At 42.0% G+C, this 22114-nt stretch overlaps 2 protein-coding genes across 2 annotated transcripts; both read left to right on the top strand.

The window, feature by feature from the left end:
* Window positions 1–401: 401 nt before the first annotated feature.
* Window positions 402–13914, top strand: LOC119736603 (tyrosine-protein kinase receptor Tie-1-like). Its single transcript, XM_038210620.1, has 15 exons — window positions 402–637; window positions 775–1019; window positions 4357–4686; window positions 5915–6169; window positions 6277–6411; window positions 6687–6842; window positions 7114–7245; window positions 9487–9633; window positions 10160–10468; window positions 11113–11409; window positions 11607–11909; window positions 12570–12851; window positions 13096–13210; window positions 13506–13606; window positions 13715–13914. The coding sequence occupies exons 1-15, from the start codon at window positions 402–404 to the stop codon at window positions 13912–13914; spliced, it is 3243 nt and encodes a 1080-aa protein (XP_038066548.1).
* A 2239-nt stretch (window positions 13915–16153) lies between these two features.
* LOC119736604 (alpha-2,8-sialyltransferase 8B-like) lies at window positions 16154–20150 on the top strand. The gene is made up of 6 exons (XM_038210621.1): window positions 16154–16182; window positions 16889–17033; window positions 17417–17529; window positions 18170–18259; window positions 18872–19110; window positions 19164–20150. Exons 1-6 carry the CDS (start codon window positions 16154–16156, stop codon window positions 19499–19501), a joined length of 954 nt encoding a protein of 317 aa, XP_038066549.1. The 3' UTR covers window positions 19502–20150.
* The last annotated feature ends 1964 nt before the right edge of the window (window positions 20151–22114 follow it).

Here is a 22114-nt window from a genome sequence, read left to right on the forward strand (position 1 = left end):
AACGGCGTCTTAATTTCTTAATCAGAGACAGAGGCTATGTCTAGGTCTTACGATGACGTGGGCAGATACTAACTCGAAGACGTAGCTAGATCTAAGCGTTGAGTCTTGGGCACGTCCTTAATATGATTTTAATGAAAACTGCGCAGCCATCTTGGCAATGACTCCGTTATGAAACGATAGTTTCTGGGAAACAGATCAGTGCCATTTCAAATATCACAGGCGTTGTTGACGAGGGTTTTATTTTCGAATTCTACCGAGACTTTCTGCAGTGAGACTTTCTGACGATTGGCTGTTGCATATCCTCGGTGAAAACAGGAATTATCTTGAAATAATATTGTTTATCCTTAACACATACTAACTCGGGCCGCACGATGAAGTTACTTTGGCTGAATATTGCGATCATGTGTGCGTGTTTTCACGCCGAGGCTTGCCAACCCGGCCAGCAGAGATTCGGAGGTTCTTGCTATCAACTCCTGAACAAGAGTATGACGTGGGACCAAGGTGATGCTGCCTGTTTGGAGATGGGCACTGCCTTGGCGGTTCCCGAGTTCATGGATGAACAAAAATTCATCTATAAAATGTACGGAAAGAGTAAGGATCTCTGGATCGGATGTAATGACAAGGAGCAGGAAGGCAAGTGGGTGAAGTCTGGGGACGTGAAGAAGGAGAATGCAACTTCCTCAACTGGGCACCAGGAGAACCAAATGGGGAAATTGGTTTCGATTGTTTGCAACTGCGGCGTATACCTAATCGCATGGACGACACTCTGTGCAGAATTCGAAAGGCCATCATCTGTCAGAGTCCCGCTCCGCTTGCTACGCCCAAGATGTTCTGCCTGCAACGCTACGCCGACGCCCGCTCCTCATCCCACTGCCTCACCGGTCACGTCATCAAGGAGTTCTCGGCCACGGGTGTCATCGCGTGCGGCTCGGCGTGCCGGGATGAGCCTCGATGCCGCTCCTTCAATCTGCGACGAGGTGACCCCGGAGTGTTGATTTGCCAGTTGAATAACATTACCCGTAACGAAGCCGACGTGAAGAACATAGTTACGACTGGACAACGTCTGCAAATATTTCGAATTTTAACTGCTCAACGTTCTACAGCCGTTTAAAGGGGCATTACGGCCTGAAATCCCAGAATATTTCTTGTTTTGAATTGTTAACTTTTCCTTTTTCAAAGGCTTAGTTGAAAAGAAACTTACCTAATGTCTTACCGTTCTCGAGAAAAGACGAAATACATCGGACGAAGCGGACAGTTTGTGGAATGAACATACGTATTTCAAGCCGCCTCTATTCAATGACCTGAACACGTCGTGTGCATGTTACTTGATCCACACTGCATCAATACACACATATTGTTTCTGTTGTTTCTTACAAGTCCGCAGAATGCGAACGACTTTGCGGCAGGATTCACAGCTAACTGAACAGGTCAATTTGTTGCAGTCAAAATTGTGACCCCGAAATTCGTTCTCGCAAGAATAATGTCCTTTTATGTTTATGTCCTTTCAAATGCTCGTTCCAAGTGATATAATTTCAGTCAAAACGCGTTTTGTAGCCCAATTGGGCGCATTCTAGTGTCTCTTTAACGCAGATTTGTGGCGTGGGCTTAACCATTCGATGTTTATAATCGCAGCAGATAAACGAAATCGTTCATTTGTAGGTAGAGATTTCAAGCAAGTGGATCTCAACATTAAGGTGCAGCCTGTCCTGACACCCGAAAAAACCCATTGTGATTGCTTGAATCAAGCAGGCGGAAAGGGGCGTATCTAGAGATCAGACTATAGGGGGGGGGGGAATCTGGATATATAGCCAGAAGCTAGATAGACTGTAAAACGTCCCAGGTCAGATTGACCCAGAATACGGACTCTTTCTGGTCGAATGCTTTACAGGGTCAAAACTGACACTTACCGGGTCAAAATGACACCCGCGACAGAAAACCTTGCGCTCATGTGTACGACAGGTTACCAGCTGATTGTGTTGTGGTTTAAATTGATTGTAAATGGTTCTCTGCACGACACTTGATTTTTCACGGTAACATTCTGTAGTTTAGATATGGCAGTGAGTCACCACTTTTTTGCACATTGTACTACGCGTATGACATGAACAAAATTTTAGCTAGCCAGAGAATGATTCACATTTCACTGCAGTTCCGTGTTTTTCCAATTGTGAATGATGTTGATTTGATTGTACATACAATTCACATTCAGTGTTGGAGCGCAAAATTTTAAGCTGATTGTTTAGTTATTGATTTGACGTTTTGGTTGGATTTGGGTCATAATTGACACTTCTCTAGGTCCAATAAAACTTCCCTTGGTTAATTTCCGGGCCAATTAAACCAAAAACCTAAATGGGCGAATCTGATCAGGAACCTATTTTTCCGGTTCACGGACCAGTGGAGATTTTGGAAGGGGAGGGTGCATTGTGAGAGCGGGAGGGGGCTGTTAATGTGGACTCGACTTGACACTATCTATTTGTCAGCATGGGGCTACCATTGTGCCAAAGGGAAGTGGAAAAAAGAGGGTTGATTCGGCTAAAGCATGAATCAGGAGGGCTTCAGTCCCTCAACCCTCAAGCTACCACCCCTCCGCAACAAAAACACCCACTTGAGGTCTTTTAAAATGATGGTTAACCCGTTTATATATCTTGAACACTTTGAGCAATCGTGTCTCTCATAGCAAGCCGTATTAATGCTTAATCGGTCGTCCTTCTCAAAATTGTTTCAAGATAATCTCCTTAACTCTACTGCCCAAGAAAATGACAATGTCTGGATTCCTTTTTGACCTCGTGAATATAAGTGTAATAAAAGGACAGTTAGATGCAAATAATTCCAAAATATCAAAGATATATATGTCGTGTTTTATACATAGACACACGACAGAAAACATTACGCTCATGATTAACGCAGGTTACCAGCCAAAATATCTTGTGGTTTAAGTACACTGTAAATGGTACTCTGCACTTAACTCGATATTTTTTCAAAGCCATAATTTTCCTTAGTTTAGATTTGGCATCGAGTCACCACTGTTAGCTGGCATATAATGGACTTATTACGTTAGCATAAAATAACAAGAAGAAAGTGAGGCACAATTATTATAGTCCACACTTCACCGCCGTTCTGTGTTTTACCAGTCGTGAATGATGTTTCTTTTGTTGTAGAATTCAATTAACAGTCATGTTTTTGGAGCGCATGATTTTAAGTTGTTTGTTTTTCCCCCCGTTATTTTGAAAGTAAACGGAAGTGTTCCGTACGTGAACCATTGATAAGGAAGTACAATGAACGAGTGATATTTCTTCATCCAGATTTCTTCATTATGATTTCTTCGTTTGGATCAAAAGGAAACTGGCCAAAAAACCAATAATAATACAATTGCCATGCTTATATCCTGTCTGGCAAACAATATTGAAATTTACTTCCTTTTCCTCGTTTATGCATTGAATTACATACACACTTTTGCATTTAGAAAATATATATTCCATATAAACTTGAAATCGGGATCTGAACAGTTACAAAAGGGAACATGACAACATGGAGGGGAGCATGGACGTCCGTCTCCGAATCGCTTGGCAATTGTTGCTATTTCTTGGACAATGCAAAGGTAGGTTTTGAATTGTTTGCATTTTTTTAGTTCCTAAATGAATAAGGGATAAAGAGTTGAATCACCGCGTGGAATTGAAGGAAGATAGTCTTGTTGCAAGACGTTCTTAGCGCGACTTCACGACAGACGGAACGGTACAGCCCTTGAGTACCGCGCAACATTAACAGCACACATGTCGTATACTGTCGAGATATGGGGCGCAGTGGTCTAGCCGGGGGGGGGGGGGCTAGGGCGGCACCCAGTTCCCTTCAAGGTGCCCCCCCCCCCCAAAAAAAATCTTAAATTTGCCGCTTGCCAATGAAGTGATTTTTTAAAGTGTCTTTGTTGAGTATTGTTGCAAGCGAACAACAAACTTGAGGTTTGTTCGGTTTAAAATAAATCAAAGTCTTAGTGTTATGTCTCCACCCGGGAAAAAGGAATGGCTGCGATGTCTTAAAACACAAGAGAAAAACACAAATTAAAACAATAACCATTCAGTAGATATAAAACTGAAACCAAATGTTAATATCTTGGAACCAAACAGTCCAGGCCCTAGAGTTTCATCCTGACATGAAATATTTCTGGACACAGAACATTTATATTGACATTAGCATGTTAAAGCCATATAGATTTCATAGGGAGTTCATATCCCCAAAGTGGACATAATTGGTAACTAAAGGTTAAAATTGATGGTAATTTTAATGAACGAACGAACGAACGAACGAACGAAAGTTACAATCACTCTGTTTTCTTTATACTTCTCTTCCCGTTTCTCACTGCAGGTTTTTCAGCCATTCATGATTTCACCTGTATCACCAAGCCCCGTATTGATATCGGCAGTGAAGAAACCTACATCGCCGCCTTTCTACATGGCGGTAACGCTACGCTGTCCTTCGCTCGAACAACCTACACGTACACAAGCGTCGATAACGACCCGTTAGGGCTACCTTCAGACTACCGTTTGAAACCACGCCCGTCATCAGAGGGAGATGAGATCTTTAAACTTCGATTACCAGCGGCTGGAGGGATGACTAGGATTGGAGCCTTTGCCTGTAATGCCAGGATGACGGATAGAAATGACAGCATTGGTACGATCATCATGAGCAGAACCGGTAAGTTTAACGGCACTATAGATTTTAGATGTCCTTCCAAACTGAAACTGAATGGATTGGACTGGTATGGTACATAACGCAAGACATGTACAAAACATTTTAAGTTTCATACCCCGTCCTCTTCAAAACATTTGGGTTTTTTCCCTAACGAATTCTTAATCTGTATGTTTTGTTTTAGCAAAAGAAACGCCCACTTTTCCTCCAGATTTTGGACGTCCGCAACCATCTCTGGAAACGACTTTCAATTTGAGCACAAATAAACCGGCTCTGCAAGGGCGAATTATTGTCTTGCAGGCAATGATTCGAATTTTGTGACGAAATAATTCAATAACTAAACCTTAATGGATTTGTTTTCGTTCGATGTCTTACTCATAAGTGAATAACTTTTATTTTGCTATACGAAAATAGCAATTTCGAGTTTGAAAGCCGAAAGTAGCACTGAGAATCTATCTTTAAAGGACACGTTCGTCACCGTTTTCAGGAAGAGACACACATGTGGATTTTGAAGAAAAAACGTAGAGAAGTTCCCTTTTATTTTAAAATTGCAAAGATTACCACTTTGCAACACCTTTATGCTGTAAGATAAAAATCACATGATTCTTTGAAAGGGAAAGTTTTATGTAAACCCGGTATTACCAGAATCAACACAATATTTAATTAGCTAAAACTAATTAGTAAAGATGTGGGTTCCTTCGTGAACACGAAAATCAACGTTTCCTTCATTTAGGACCTTTCTGTTTAACGTGTTTTTTTTCCATAGGGAAGGAGCATGCAACTGATAATGTAATAAAGATGTGTGGCTCTCCGTGAAAACTAATATCTCACTTGACCTACTTTTATGTTTTTCCGTCCAATACTTGTTGTACACGTTTCAAGGGGCACCAATATTGTTCATGTCTCTTCGGGAAAACGCAAAATACAATAATTGAGATGCCTGTCCCTTGCATCATTAAGGCAATAGGCCTCTGTTCTAATGACGTCACACTTTGTTTACATATCTGCACTTTCCTATATAGAGCCAGTGGGGGCCCACGGTCCACTGAGCGCCAAAGGAAAACACACACGGAAACAAAGTGTGACGTCATTAGTACAGAGGCTCATTAAGAATTTAATGATGCTTTGCTTTCAGAAGCATGTGAAAAAATGACCATTTTCTTTGTGAAAACGGTGACGGTTTATTTTTTATTTGTTGACCAGAGCCCGCCTGATTTATTACTGTGTATTACAGCTGACTTCCTGCCTACCCGAGTGAGTCAGACGGTAAACCGGGGAGATGTAGTCAATCTGACCGTCATTTCAATAAACCAATCTCGCACAAGTACCAGATGGAGAAAAGACGGCGGTGGTGTCATCACAGACCTACAAGACGATCTGTACTCTGATTTTGTCAATGCCAGAGTCTCAGACATTGGGATCTATGAGGTCCACTTAGCCGGGGAACGTAGCCACGGAAACCAGGCACTTATGCAGTTGATTGTCAGAGGTATAGGCCTTTAAAACTGTTTAACATTGATTTCAAAGATGATTTCCCCGTTCTATTTTTTTTTGGGTTTTACCCTCGATTTTTTTCAACTGATATTTGCTTCACAGCTTGCCCAAACAATAAATGGAATGCGCCCTCGTGCGACAGGCATTGCCCAGTCTGTTTCAATGGTGGTATGTGTGACGACCGGAGTGGAGACTGCATTTGCCCGCCTGGCTTCAGCGGCGAATTCTGCAAAAGACGTGAGATTTAACAAACCCCCTCCCCCCTCGAATTCCCCCTCCCCCGATTTTTTCCCCTCAAAATCTCCTCCCGGGACGTAATGAAAAGAAGTTTGCACATTAAAATAGAGAAAAGTTGAATTCATCAACCATACTGTTTTGTGATAATGTCAAACAAATTTAAATCATCATCGGACCCCAAAGTTGTAGGCATCATTATTTTGAACACAAAAATATTTATGTTGAACCTCTCACGAACGTTAACTAACAAAGAAAGCCTTGTCTTTCGTTCCTAGCGATAGGCCCCAATCGTTTTGGCCAATCGGGAAGTTTTCGCTGCGACTTACGTGAGTTAGGAGGCCGTCCTACGTGTGCTGGGATGCTGTTCTGTTTACCAAATCCTTATGGCTGTTCGTGTGCTGCAGGGTACCAAGGAATCGACTGCAATGAAAGTAAGTAAAAGAAAATTAAAAATGTAGTTTAATTTTACTTTTATTAACCCTTATAGTATAATTGTTATTTGGTCTCATAAAAATTTCTTCTTTTTGTGGTAGCTTATTCGACGTTTTTGTCCGCAGACACGACCAATGGGCGTGTCACATCCCTCTCATTCCCTCCCCTCTTGCGACGCCCCTCAGTGTCAATCACGTGGGCTGATTTTTCAAATATTTGCATTTTGCTTTAACTTGTTACCGGTCCAAAGATTCATGTCTTGTGTTGTAGCATGTGCGGATGGTTTCTACGGAGCAGACTGTGCACAGACATGTCACTGCATGGACGGGGTCGCGTGTGACGGAACTACGGGCGAGTGTCGCGGGGACTGCGCGCCAGGATTCATCGGCATCAACTGCCAAGGTAATACCATTTTGTCGTCTTTGTTTTTCACCTAAACGCCTCAAACTGTTCGCAAAATGAAAGCTTTTGATGTACCGACAATTTATCTCCCCTTTTCAGTACTATTTAAAATAATTTGGTTGTTGGAAAGTTCGAAAAATACCTCAAAATTCGCCTTTGTTGTTTCTCACCACGAAAAATTGGGAGAGGGTTGATCCAGCAGCCCCCCCCGGTCAAAAAGTGGGAAGGAATTATACCCCATTCCCCAGGATTTACGCCCTGCCAGGGGTCTGGCCAAAACTCCATGTGATGTACATTGCTTGTGACTGGTATTTAGCTGTTGTTTACTTAACATAACAATCGCATGGAGTTTTTGCCGGTAACCTGATTTTATTAAGCAAGACGTTTTTGTGCTTAAGCAAATTTTGTGCTTAAGCAGCTCTATGAAATTGGCCCCTGGCGTGTACCATTGCACACTGAAATGGTCAAGACTATTGCATACGGGCGAGTGTTTCAGAGACTGCGCGGGGATCGTCAACTGCCGTTTTATTCGCCTTTGTTTTGTGCCGGTTTTTTCTACGATGTTATCACAAATAACTCCACCCCCCCCTTTTCGATTGCAGAAAAATGCTTTCCATTTAATGGAACTATGGCATCGTGTGATACAACCTGCAGAGAATTCCTAGGTAAGCGTGTACGTTGTTATTGATGACCAGAACCATACTCGGTGCATGGTCTGGCTTCTAGACTGGTTTACTTCCTGACTTGTTCCTTTTAAGTTGACTGAAATCCTTCTGCTTCTTGTGAATTTCGTCTGCAACCTTCCACATCGGAAACAGATTGTTCAATCAAAAGAACTGTTTAGTCATCGTAATTCCGACCCGAGTGCGATGCAAATTTGACGTCACGGAGCATTCGATTTACGTAACTCGCCGCAGTTGAAATGTGTTCAACTTTTGCGAATGGACCGATCCAGTAAGCCCTCCCACTGCGCACGTGGGCAAATTAACACATGCTCTTTTCCAATGCCACATTGCATTTTCCTGCTGCGCGCATCATACGCGCGTGCACAAATCACGGCTGTGATTAGTCAGAACACCATGGGTCGGTGCTTACTGGATAGGTCCATTGGCAGCGCGAAAACCTGCCTTGACGTCACGAATTCGCTTTTGCGCCGAGTACGAACCGGCCTTCGCACAACAGATTGCCTCATCTGTCGGTTCTTTTGAAAAATGAAACGAATAGGAATTTTACTTGGCCGTTTATAAGGTTTAGTCATCGGACCATTCAATTATACACAAATTTTTACATATAATTCGAAAGGTATACCTTTTTTTTTACTTGTATAATTTGTTTGATTTGGTCAGGCTGGGGGGGGGGGGGTGTTTTTTATCTGCTCTGTCCAGGGGTGTCGATTTGTGGTTCAGACTTTTTAATTACCTGTACTATAGTGTTATGTCATCAATTTTTGAGATTTAAAATTACATTTTAAAATTTAATATACATTTCTTTTATTCATATAAATTGTTTGATTGTAAAGCGCCTTGGAGGATTTTTCAATGGATTCGGCGCTATAGAAATTTTAATTATTATTTTATTATAATTAATTATAATGCGCTGAAAATGTGGTGCAATAAGTAGAACGTTCCGTTCATTCTACCAACGTATCCTTGCTCTTAAACTCATATAAAACTGCACCTTAATATAGGTTGTTTTATTCCTCCCATTCCAGACCCTGCTACGAAGTCCCTCGCGCCACAGAACGTTGCATCCTTCTCGTCATTCTTAAATGAAATGACCAAAACGTTCACTTGGCAGCCAGTGAATTGTCCGAACGGCATCACGATTGTGAATTACTTATATAAATTTGGGGTTTTAGAGAGTGACCAGGAACCAGAAGCAGTACGAACTGAAGGCACCTCTGTATCTGTACATCCGTCGTTATGCGGTACACAGTATAGATTTGAGGTAGCTGCTGAAACTACCAAAGGAATCGGACCATTCAGCTTTGAACAGATTTTTCAAACTTATTTGAAAGGTAAACAATTTTGCAGTCCCTGTTTCACTGCTCCCCTGAAATCATATTCCAAGCCCAAAATGGGAAATAACCTCATATCTTGGTTACGAGTGGATCGACACCATTCTAGATTCGGCAGTGGCAAACCAAACCAAACCTTTAACCAGATTACTGTTTTGCAATAAAGAAATACCGGAGTTAACTTACAATTTTAAAATTAAATCATGAATACATCATTGTTAAAGTCCCAGATGCCGTTGACGGGTTGACCGTTCAGGGCACCAGTTACAATAGCCTGAGTCTGTCATGGGACGCACCAGGAACCAGTCAAGAGTTCCCTTGTCCTGCATCCGACTACTTGGTGACCTTTGACCTCATAAACCTGGAGCAGTGTCTGGAGGTTCATCAATATAATAATGGAATTTGTACATGAACCATGGCGCTTCGTCACCACTCGCGACAGCTCCACCGCCTTCTATAGCTGGAGACCAATCTGACCTCATAACACACATGTGTATCAGGACAGGCAACGGCTTCATGCTTCTGACATCTTAAATTTTGGCCATTATGCTTCTTGGATAGGCCATCTCCGCTGCAGTTTGATTGGCCTAGCTACTTTTGCACACATACTGATGCGTCGCGTTTAACGCAGCACCATCATGTACACGCGTAGATATTTAAAGTAGGCTTAGCCCTACGTCATAGATCGACCTGACAATCGACGCGCTGGCCGGTATCAGACTTTAAATGGCTGCCCCCAATAATTCGCCATTTCGAGTCTGAATTAGGAAAGGCGCCCCACTATATGATTAAACGAAAACAAATAAACACGTGCAGCGATACAATTTTTCTTCTTCCTCTGGTCTATGAAAGTGAGACGTCATCTTGCAGTGTTACATAATGCTTTTTTCCACACAGTGCCAGCTGCTGTATCGGACATATCCATACTCGCCATTTCACGTGAACGAAACGAATTCGACGTTCGTTGGACTTCCCCCGATGGAGCCTGCCCTGCGACATCTTACAGTGTAACATATGAGCTCATCACGATGGACCAATGCACCAAGCAGAATCCACCAATCGTAACAGATGTAGGAAAGGTCGACACTACTCACGCTACTCTCCACCTACCTGCGTATTACTCAGAGTACAGAGTGAACGTCTCGTCAATCAATGAAGCTGGACATGGTGAAACAAAATTCGTAGAATTGTTCACCAGCGAAAACAGTAAGTGTTTGGTAACATTGATCTTGATCTGATTTATTATGTTATACAACTACTACCAGTCTGGTAGATGTTACCATTGCGGCTTCAACAAATTGGACAGATTTGGTTTAGTTACAGGTTGACTTTGAATTCAGGAGTGATGTGGCCCAAAAGTGTTTGTTTTTACCTGTGCATATTTAAGATAGCGGTTGCCTTTGGTTAATTTGGTCGATTTCAACCGGCGTGATGCAACCGCGTTTTGCCTGAAATTCACGGTAAATTTCAGGCAAAACGCGGTTGCGTCACGCCGGATGAAATCGACCTGGTTCCCAGTGAACCTCAACACCTAGACCAGGCAACCTGTCCTACTTTGTAAGTGTTTTTTTTTAAACAGATCGAAGCTTTTTTATTTACCCAACTTCATAACATCTTTATTTACTTACTTACTTTCTGTAGGTGACTATAATGTGATTTGAACTTGAATTAAAGTAATATTACAATATCTGCATGTGATTTTAGGTGTTTATAGTCTATTTCGAGTGATCTGGGGAATTTTGCAGATTTTTGATAAATCTGACAGAATTTTGAAGTGCATTTAGCAGAACTTTGCCATGACCTTACGGTCACCCTGTTATTGAGCTTATGTTGAACTTTGTTTTTGACAGCACCAATTGCAGCACCGGTTACCCGAAGTACAGCAACCTATGACAGCATCACGTTCTCCTGGGATCCTATCCCTTGCGGCAGTAGACGTGGCAATATCACTCACTACGCGTACGCATTCAGAGGGCCAAGACCACAAGAAGAGGACAGAACTATCGACAAGAGAAATATCTCAGAGCTTTCTGTTACCTTACATGATTTATCACCGTGTACCACGTACTCAATCAGAGTTCGAGCATATACTCGCATTGGAGCAGGTCCATGGACAAACTGGACACACCAAGACACAATCTTGAAGGGTAAAACATAACTCCCCCCCCCCTTCCTTTAATTCTGGTCATACTTGACCTGAAAGTTTTCCTGGTGTAAATGACCCAGACAATGACCAGAGAATTGTCATTTGACAAAATGTGTATCAGGTCAAATAAGGCCTGAATTTCAGTTAAAAAAAAAAGTTATCTTGATGCAAAATATCATATTTTAATATCTCCTCAAGACGACATCCAATCCCTCACCCTGGAACCTTCAAGAAATGGCATCCGGGTCACCTGGACAAGTACCAGGGACGAGGGCAACCTTTGCCCTGCGTCCTCGTACCGGGTTAGTTACCAACTTCTCAACTTGGAGCAGTGCCAGCCACAGACCGACTCGGCCCCGATACACGCAGCAGTTGTAAACAGCAGTGGTATCGAGCTAACTTCGATGCATGCTTACTCTACGTACAGCGTGCGCGTGGAACCAGGGCATCACCCTGGAGAAGATTTTTCAGAAAGAAAGACGGTGACGACTGATGAGGGAGGTAAGCTAATCATACGAGCATCTTCCAGTTACGAAAAAATGTGATGACCATCGATCCATTGAACCATAACAAAGCATAGGGGGCCTATGTACATGTAATACGTCTTTGCTATTCCGCATGTAGTGTCATAGCTCCATAGTCATTACATGGCACGTACGGAAAGTTAATTCGTATTTACAGAACACGATGTTGTGTAAAACTGATATAGCGCAGCATGATTTCCATTAGACGGTGAAATCATTTTTTTTGCCGCCGTGGATGGTATCCCGAAGAACACCGTTATTTCTTAGCACTCATGCGGAAAGGACCCATGCTGATTTCATTGGGCCTCATGCACACGGGACGAAAGCATTTTTTTTTTGAAATTCATTTTGTAGCCCAAACAAAAAGACTACTTAGGGCCTTGACATAGAATATTACCTGTGATGACTTTCGGGACTTTTTCCGAAGACAAATTGAACGAATCTTGAAGAATATGAGAGAAAATGACAAAATGTTTGGGACTACTGAATATTTTCAATGGGCAGATTTCGCTTTTAGCCTCACGACCCATTTATGCGCATGCGTGCATGAATTTGAATTTATTAGGAAACTGGTCTGTATCAAATCTGAACACGATCAACAAGCACGAACATTGTTTTGTGTCATGGTTTATCACAGTCCCATTGGCTGCTCCTGAAGTTGACAGCGTTTCTTCGTCCAATCAAATCACTCGAGTGTCTTGGCATCCGATTCCCTGCGGCAAAAGAGACGGTGACATCACAGGCTACACGTACGAGCTGCGTGACGCATCTGGGTCCATGATACAAACAGCCGACACCACGGCAGAGTCTGTTGAAGTCGATGGTCTGTCACAGGGGGCGTCCTACTCCTTCAGGCTGTGGGCGTCTACGCGGGTAGGACCTGGTCCCTGGATAGAATTCAGCATGGTGATAATAAAAGGTAGGATATCACTAAAGCGCATATGAAAATACAATGCATCAACACTGAAGAAGACGACAAAATATATTGTGGAGTCACGTTAATAATTTGGCTCCGAAATCAGCCCCATTGGTAATGTTACACTTCATACTGTTATACCCTTACACAGTTAGTCAGTTGAGGTTTTGCAGATATTTATTTGTAAGTATCTAAACTTGTTCACACCAAAGAATCTATTTTTTTCGTTCTATCTTTATCTTCTTAGTCGATTCGGGAAGCAGCGTCGCCAATACGGTTTTCAGTGGTGGTGTAGGAATTGCCATTGGCATCATACTTGCCACTGCTGTTGCCTTGCTGATGGCTTTTGCCAGACACTATCGGTGAGAACTTTGGCATTAATTTTAACCTGATAAACTTTCACGAAGGTAAGATATGGCCATTAATGTCATAGTAGGCTGGATGCAGTGAAAAGTATTAAAGTAACTATATCCTAGTCAGGATAATCGACTTGACGTTTATGGTAATTTTCTACAGTCATATAGTGACTATATTTCCAGAACAACTGACCAGTTAAGTCTCAAGAAAAAAACCAAGTATAGGCAATAGTTTGATCAGTTCTTTTAACAATGCTCAAGAATGTGTTGTCATTATATTATTTTTCTTTTCAAACTGCAGAAAACGCTCTCAGAGGGCTAAGAGGTCAGCAAGTAGGCCAATGCCTGAGTCACGTGCACATGATGATGCCGACGCCATATACTTTGACATAAACGACGATAGTAAGGGAATTTTACTGTGATTATAACAGATAGTTTGAGAGCTGTATCAATCCGTTATAAGACTGTGATTAAACCTCTGAAATGATCCTATATGTGTTTTGTTAACAGTCGAATTGAAGAAGATATCAGCAACACCAAGCCGTGAATCAGCTACTGGGGCATCCACTGTGCCGTCTGGGAAATCAACAACACGTGCGTTGGCACCTCGAGCATCCACCAAACGTTCAACTGCGACGGCAACCAAAAAGCCTCAGATGGCGGCCGGTCAGAGTGGAGCGCGCCACTACGAAAACACGGTCATTCCGTAGCTCCACACAGTTGGGACTAAATAAATTTTAGACAACAAAGAAACGTTTATGTTTGTATATAATTCTGCTGGGGAAATACTACTTATACCATTATGGAAGCAAGCACTAAATTAAAATGGTCCGAGACCATACTGTAACATTATTATAGACTATTACTCTTGTGGACGGCTGAGGGCGCTGTTTAGCCCTACCAATCCGTAAAAAGATAGCACGTGTGAGCATGGGCGTCATAGAATATTTTTGTTGCTTTATATTATAACTAGTGGCGTGGAAATACGTTGATCCTGAAGACAAATTTAGTGAGGTCCGTGGATAAACTTGGAATAAATGTTTCTATATATATAAAAAGACGCTGCTAGAATGAAAAGGGCTATTATTTTGCTGCAATTGGTTGGAATGTTTGATTTAATGAATGTGGTATGGTTCCCAGCTATCTGAATATTGTTCTGCTAAAATAATGTTCTTAAATTAACGTCAATATATACAGAAGGTATTTACGTCTTAAAGTTATATTAATGAATAACGTCAACTACTCTGCACATTTGCATATAGGCCACTACCACTACCGTTTTATTTATTTAGAAAATGAAACGAATGGTATAGAAAAGCTATGTAAACGGCTCGGCCCACTTGGGCAAAATGGATCACAATCACCTCAATTTGGCGTTGCCAAATCACGCTATCGCGATTCGTGTTTTCGTGATTCGTGTTTTTTTTTTAATTGAAGATACTTCTGGTCATAAAGATGATTTTTCCTGTCGAGGGTGCGTGGCAGTGTCCCCTTTAGAACATTTAATATTATGTGTAAACAGTATGTATACAGTTTAGCCTCATCTGAGGTGATCGCACTTTTAGAATTATTAATCAAGAGTTGACATTTAGCACACTCCGTTTTATAATGTAAAATTTTAGGAATTTATACAGCAGCGAACTTCCTTTTATATAAAATAATGCAAGTTATCTTGAAATACCTTTGTTATAATCATGCTACAATGTTAAAACGTATAAACTAAGCAAATAAAATATATGCATCAAATTGGTAAGTCATTTTATTCCATTTTATTTTAATAAGATTTGGCGCATTAATGTAGCCACCAGATGCCACTGCGCCTTCACAATTCAACGTAAACAAGAAAATGTATCAATTTATTTTTACGCGTAAAATAATGTATTTTTTTCGCCAATGCTTATCCTTGAACAAACTGAATCTGGCTAAAAATAGTCATTCTTACTGTAGCGGTACGCCAATAAGGAGGTTCGCTCAATTGATTAGATTTAAGGACGCCAAGAACAACCCAAGACAAACAGACAAAATCAAAACACAAGGAGGAGTCAAATTATGTTTGGTCTCATGAACTTGTTACAGATTACTCGTTTACAAAATCAAAAATAGTTCTGGATTTGAATCTCAATGTAACTCACAAAACAAGTGTTAAAAAAATCATAGAACTTAGATTCAACTTCCAGCTCTATAAATTGTAATAACATTGCCAATGATAAATTATAATCACAAAGTTTGTATTTCTAAAGTTGCCCCGGTTCCTAAGATTTCCAGGTTTCTAATATTCTTGGTTCTAACATTTTAATCAGGTTCCCCGAACGCCTGGCCAGTGTACGGCTGTGTAGTAAACTAGGCCTCCAAATTGCACCTGACATGAAACAGTCGTATTGCAATAAATCAACATGTGACACACGGTGATTAAAACTTTGAGATTGCAAAGACTAATTCACCCCAAAATCACTCCTTTTGTCCACATGAAATAAACTAACACCTAGCCCAGCGGTAGCAGAGAACTTGCATTGTGACATTGAAATGTAAAGAAAATACATATTTCGCTCATTTGAAACTAAAATGTTGGTTTTCAAGCACAAATCTAAGCACACAATACTCACACTTTGGTGTGCAGGCAGAAAAGGGCTGATATTCGCGCGTTCACGGCACTGAGTGCGCGTTTGTATACATTTTTCGGGGCTGTGTGCCAATTGTACGGTGCCTCGTAAAAGACGTCTCACTACATTACTTCCTGCTATATGTATTGACTTCCTTTATAATATTCAACCGCTTCTCAAAAGTGGGGGCATACCTTCGGACGAGCTAAGTATGCGAGCGCGAAGCTCCGACCACCAAAACCAATTTTTTTTTAGCAAAAGATCATCTTTTAAACATCATTTTCGAGTTTAGAGTCATGAATCAGTTATTCTGAGATTCATTGTAGAACAGCCTGCTGGACGACTGAACATGAAATCAGGCTGCCAATCACAGACGAGGTCAACTGGAGAGAGTACGAGAAGAATATCACCGAGTGGACGTGGAGACCAAGTCTCACAAACATCACTAGATTCAGGTTGGTTTAAGGTTCATTACAAATGTTGGTTCTTTAAGTGAAATTGCACTCGTAAAGTTCCTAGCAGCCGATTTTTCACTGAGCTGCAGAAAGTTTCCTAAGCAACTGAAATTTGCTTAGCACGAATAATATTTTAATCAAAATAACAGGTTTCTGCCGCAACGTCATGCGATGTGCTGATAGACTGGTTGTTTACAGTTGATTTTTCTGGCTTGTGCTTGAATTCCCAAACAATATTTTTCTGCTTAGAAACTTAACGAATATTTGGCCCGTCCTTAGGCAGATGATCATTAGAAAAAAAGACGGCGCAATAAAAAAATCAGTGGCGATGTGACTGCGAACATGGGTTGCATACTGAGTTGAATGATTATGGGATAACGTAGCTTAAAGTTCCTATATACAGATTCAACCTGCAGTGTTTGCACGGCGCTAGATTCCCTAAAAGCCGCTTAAAGCGGCCACAACAAACCGCCCAAATTTTAATTTAGTCAGTTGAGTGCTGCTGGCGGAGTTCCTCCTGCAATATATTCTCATGTGATCCTTTGGTCCCAGCAGATTTCTCTTAAGAGTCGCATTCTGGATAAGTTAATATTATTCCTCGTCAAACGATTATTATTTCCCACCGTCAGGAAGGAACTGAGAGCGGCCAACATTGACGTCCAAGGGCGCTTCGTGACGTCCAACGCGACGCGCAAAGCCGGCAGCAAGATAACCACTTACCTGACCCGAAACAATGTCACGCTCACCAGTACGTTCACCAGGTATCAACCCAAGGTAAAAAAAAACTGGTCGAAATATCACATAAGTCTGTGATATTACATGTACAATGTACACGTATTGCTATTATTGGCCCAAGCCGAAAATAAACAAGCAACATAAAGATATTGCTTTCATGCAAATGCAAATTTCAATATTCATGACGTCATCTTATTAAGAGCTTTAAGCGTTATTTTGTGGTACAAAAATATACCCGATAATTTCCAGACGACATACCCGATAATTACGGCTGAGGTTAACCATCATTTTCCATCATTGTATTGCGATTTCAATCGTGTGTGATTACCTTTTCAGCAACATTCATGGTTATCTCAATATATTCATAAGTGCAGCAGCCACGTCGTCTGAACTGTTTGCTCTTCATTTTACATTGTCTATAGGTGTCGCCCTTCGATGGCAAAGCCTTCAAGAAATGCAGCGTGGTTGGCAACAGTGGCCTGCTGATTAACAGTGCGTGCGGCCACGAAATCGATGTTGCCGACTACGTCTTCAGGTAAAACATGGTTTGCACGATAGTTGGGCTCCTCCTCAAATTTGTGGACCAAAAAAAAAATGCAGGCTGGAATTTATTTCGACAACAGCTTCTTTTTTTAGCTGCACATGCACGAACTTTTTCTTTCAATTTGGGGCGCAAATTATACAGGGTGAGAAAAAAAGAAAAAAACCCCAAATGTAGGGACTTTTGTTTTAGTAAAGCTCTGCATGTACCACTTTCAAAGTTTTGGATATGAAAGCCCAATTCATATGCTTTATTTTAGTACAAGAATCATTCAAATCACTCGTGTATTTTTCAAGTTAAGGAGTTTTAACTGAACGAACACTGAACTTTTTTTGTGATCCGTGGACAGAACCTTACAACGGTGGTTGTGTTTAAAAGTCCGTAACTTAAAAAGTACTCAAGTGATTTGAATGATTCTTGTACTAAAAAAAAGCTTATGAACTGGGCTTTTATACCCTAGAATTTGAAAGTGCTACATGCAGCACATCACTCTAACAATGGTCTTGAAATTTGGGTTTCGTTTTTTTTTACTCGCCCTGTAGTTGCCCAGTTTCTGACATCCCGTTTCATTTAATACGCTATACTGTTTCCCTTCAACCCAGTCTGGATCCTTTCCATCGTTTCTTTTTTTCAGGATAAATGTACCTGAGATGGACCCATACATTCAGGACGTTGGGTACAAGACCAATTTCACCACTCTGAATCCAAGCATTTTCAAGCGAAAGTGAGTGACTCTGATTTGTAATGCAAACTTTAAGGGCAGAAAGATTCAAGAATTGGGAATTTTAACTGTATCTACTTTGCCCTCTCCACATATTGCCATACACTAAAAATATAATTCCACCCGAAAATTGAATGAAATCACCTTAGTTGTTGGGTACTTCGTAAAAAGATTTGCCATAGCAACGTTTTGGAAGAATTGGCAAACGTGTATATATGCAAACTGATCTTTTTAAACAAAAGTTGGGCAAAAAGTTCAGCAAATAGTAGCTGTAGATGGATTGAGAAAACACGTAGAATTCAATTTAAGATACACTCTCGTATCTGCCAATGTGTGATGAAAGAGTCTGCGCAGACCTACGAACTACATCATCAGAGCGGTCCAATCACCGTGAACATATCACCATAGTTACTAGAGGATAATCGTGTTTTGGCATCTTCCAATACCGGTGAAATAAACAGAAAGTACTCCACGCTTGTATTTGACAATTGATTTTGGTATTGGTATAAAACAAACATCGGGATCAGCAAAAGCTCTGTAAAGTGAGACTGGAATTATGAATTTTCACCTTGGTTTTAAAAATCTGGGCTTCACTCTTTTTGCCTTTGCATCCAGGAATAATTATTTCGCCAGCACACGTCTGACCGACAAATTCAACCAAGACATATCACAGTACCAGGGCTTGCTGATGTTTCCATGTTTCAGCGACGCAGCCTGGGTGCCCATATGCACCCGGGCCCTGCAGCGATTGACGCCGAAGAAGTCCCTCAGCATCGCCTTCGGAGATCCGGACCAGTTTTCCCTGATCCGGAATTATTGGGTGACAAAGGGACTACAGAAGTATCCTTCCACCGGTAAGTCGAACTCAAATTATCAAACCCTTTTTTTTTTCTTGGTCAAGGTTTGTAGATAGCCACAGCCGCTATTGCTCTGTGTGAGGAGGTGCATCTGTACGGCTTCTGGCCCTTCGTGGATTCCTCCATGCCCCACGTCACCACGCACCCGGTCAAGTACCACTACTTCGACAACACGCACATGGTGCGGACCCACGACATGCAGGCCGAGTTCGAGCTGCTGACCCGCCTGCACCAAGTCGGCGTGCTGCGGCTGCACATTCGGGCCTGCTCACCGGAACGGGCTGGGTTGGGAACAGGTGACGGGGACACCGTGAAGGGAATGAATCGTGAGCCCGTCGACAAGCAGCAGAAGAGGATCGTCATTGAGAAACTCTGGGACAATGTTTGAGCCCCAAAAGAGAGGAAAAGCAATCCTCTCTGCCCAAAAGTGCCTTTTTAAAGTGCATTATGCCCTCATGCCTGTTAACTTCCAAGGCGACCAATTTAACAAGCTTCGAGGATAGACACTAACATCTATCTTCGTTTTAAATACAAACTTGTGCAAAATGTGATTTGCAGTCTTGTTTGTATAAATGCTTTGAATCGTCGTCTTAAAAAACCGACCTATTTTGTAGATGCTTGTATGTGGTATCATACCTTTTACTGCTTATGGTCCACAGTTCTGGTGCCATAGAATATTAAGGACTGACTCGTCAAACTTTTAGAGTAATACTGCGGACATATTCTATTAGTGGTAAGACCTACGTATAACTACATTCAACTTAGCTTTACTACTCAATATCAAACGGATACCGTCACTTTGTAAAAACGGAGATCCGGAGTTAAGCCGATTCGCCGCAGTAAAAACGTAGCAAACGGCATTGCAGAACTTTTCAAGAATATAGGACTTTACTTCAAATCTCCAATCCATGTTTGTTCTTGAATAATTCTTTTGAGGAATTTACTAATAACATGTAAATACAGATCGTAATTTATGAAATCTTCTCAATTTAAAAAAAAAACCCAGGGCAGTATACCCTATTATGTATGCGATAATACTTGAGTTTGCAGGCTGTGGTTGATTTGAAATTAGTATAATTAGATTTGAAATTAGATTTGAAATTAGATTTGAAAATGCGTATAGGGCTCTCTCATTGACCCACGTGACCCGGTCTACATCCGGGCACGGAAAGTCAGCATCGCCATTGTAGTAGGCAAATATCATATAGTGCCGTGCAGAGTTGGTAAAGTAGGCAAGCCTTTAACGCTGTGATAAATGGCAAAAACTGTGACGAAAAACGCAGAGCCGACACCCTGGACTTGGTCGGCACGATTTATGACAATTGCACACGGCACAATTGCCATTTGGCAAAGAATTTTACGATGCACGGCATGGTTGCTAACCGAATGCGTGCCTACCGCAATGGCGGCCGATCACGGGCAAAAGTCATGGTCATACGACCGGACCCTATTGTAGATACTAGGCGGATGATACTCCGCTTAGTTGTGGGCAAGTTGCAGGGTTTTTTTTATACATGGGAGGTTGGTTGTTAATACTGCCATTGCTTCGAAAGCATCGCTCCATGGAGTACATACATGTCACGAACATCTTCGGTTAGAGCCTGCTCGATCGAAACATTTTCAAGGATATAATGATGACTGATGGACACACAATAGGCAATCAATATGGGTAAGGTTGGTATGGAAACTGAACAGAGTGTTAACGCAACCAGCCCCCCCCCCCCAATGAATACACGGCATTCAAATTTCTTAGGAGCTATTGTCTCTCGTCTACTACGTGCGAACACACTGATGATGGACGCAGCCATAATACCGATGGGTGCCATGTTTTCAAACCTACGGCCTTCATCAGAGCGTAATGAAAATCACGCAGCCATTGGCAGTTAAGTAACTCCTGTTATTGCTCATCGAATGCTGTGTGTGGTCTGCGTATAGATTCGTGCCATTTGAAAAGTCACAGGCGTTGTCGACGAGGCTTTTATTTCAAAAGCTGCATTGACGATCGGCTGTTTCATTTCTCTTCGCAAAACTTGAAACTTTATTACAAGATCGTTCAACGTTAACACGTGCGGATTCAGGTTGCACGATGAAGCTGATTCGATGGAGTGGTTTTATTATTTGCGCGTGTTTTTACGCCGAGGCCTGCCAACCCGGCCAGGAGAGATTTGGGGGATCTTGCTATCAACTCCTGACCGAGAAAATGATGTGGGACCAGGGTGATGCTGCCTGCTCGGAGATGGGCGCTGCTTTGGCCGTTCCTGACTCCTTGGAGGAACATCAGTTCATCTGGGAGATGTTCACCGGGAACGTTAGTGCGGGGAGTGTATGGGTCGGATGTAATGACAGGGAGGAGGAAGGCAAGTGGATGCAGTCTAGTGGCGGAGGAGAATGCAACTTCTTCAAATGGGCACCAGGAGAACCGCTTGGTGTATATAGCGATTGTATACAGCTGTGGCGTGGACAAAACGGTCTCATGGATGACACCGGCTGCGGCTATTTGAGGTCCGTCATCTGTGAGAGTCCCATTTCGCTTGCCGTGCCCACGATGTCCTGCCTGCAACGCTACGCCGACGCCCGCTCCTCATCCCACTGCCTCACCGGTCACGTCATCAAGGAGTTCTCGGCCAAGGGTGTCATCGAGTGCGGCTTGGCGTGCCTTGATGAGCCTCGATGCCGCTCCTTCAATCTGCGACGAGGCGGCCCCGGAGAGATGATTTGTCAGTTGAATAACATCACCCGTAACGAAGCCGACGTGAAGAACATACGGCTGGACAACGGCTGCAAATATTTTGAATTCTATGTTAAGTGTGTGACAGCCGCTTAACACAAAGCTGTGGTGAAGGTATAATCATTCGATGTACCTTAAATCACAGTATAATGATATTTTTGCACGTGGACATTCAGCAAGTACTTCTATATACGAAGTTCAAGCCTGTCCTGACACTCGAGAAAAGACAACATTTCAGGTGGATATGGGCAGATACAGAGATCACACTGTAGG

This window comes from Patiria miniata, unplaced genomic scaffold, assembly GCF_015706575.1.
Source record: "Patiria miniata isolate m_02_andy unplaced genomic scaffold, ASM1570657v1 HiC_scaffold_3, whole genome shotgun sequence".
NCBI lineage: Eukaryota > Metazoa > Echinodermata > Asteroidea > Valvatida > Asterinidae > Patiria > Patiria miniata.

Excerpts from the sequence above, each read along its gene's own strand:
- LOC119736603 (XM_038210620.1), top strand. The coding sequence starts at position 402 with ATGTGTGCGTGTTTTCACGCCGAGGCTTGCCAACCCGGCCAGCAGAGA. Across the intron at positions 638-774 it reads GACAAGGAGCAGGAAGGCAA|AATTCGAAAGGCCATCATCT; the intron begins GTGGGTGAAGTC and ends CACTCTGTGCAG. Across the intron at positions 6,412-6,686 it reads CGGCGAATTCTGCAAAAGAC|CGATAGGCCCCAATCGTTTT; the intron begins GTGAGATTTAAC and ends TTTCGTTCCTAG.
- LOC119736604 (XM_038210621.1), top strand. The coding sequence starts at position 16,154 with ATGAAATCAGGCTGCCAATCACAGACGAG. Across the intron at positions 17,034-17,416 it reads TCACCAGGTATCAACCCAAG|GTGTCGCCCTTCGATGGCAA; the intron begins GTAAAAAAAAAC and ends CATTGTCTATAG. Across the intron at positions 18,260-18,871 it reads CCAAGCATTTTCAAGCGAAA|GAATAATTATTTCGCCAGCA; the intron begins GTGAGTGACTCT and ends CTTTGCATCCAG.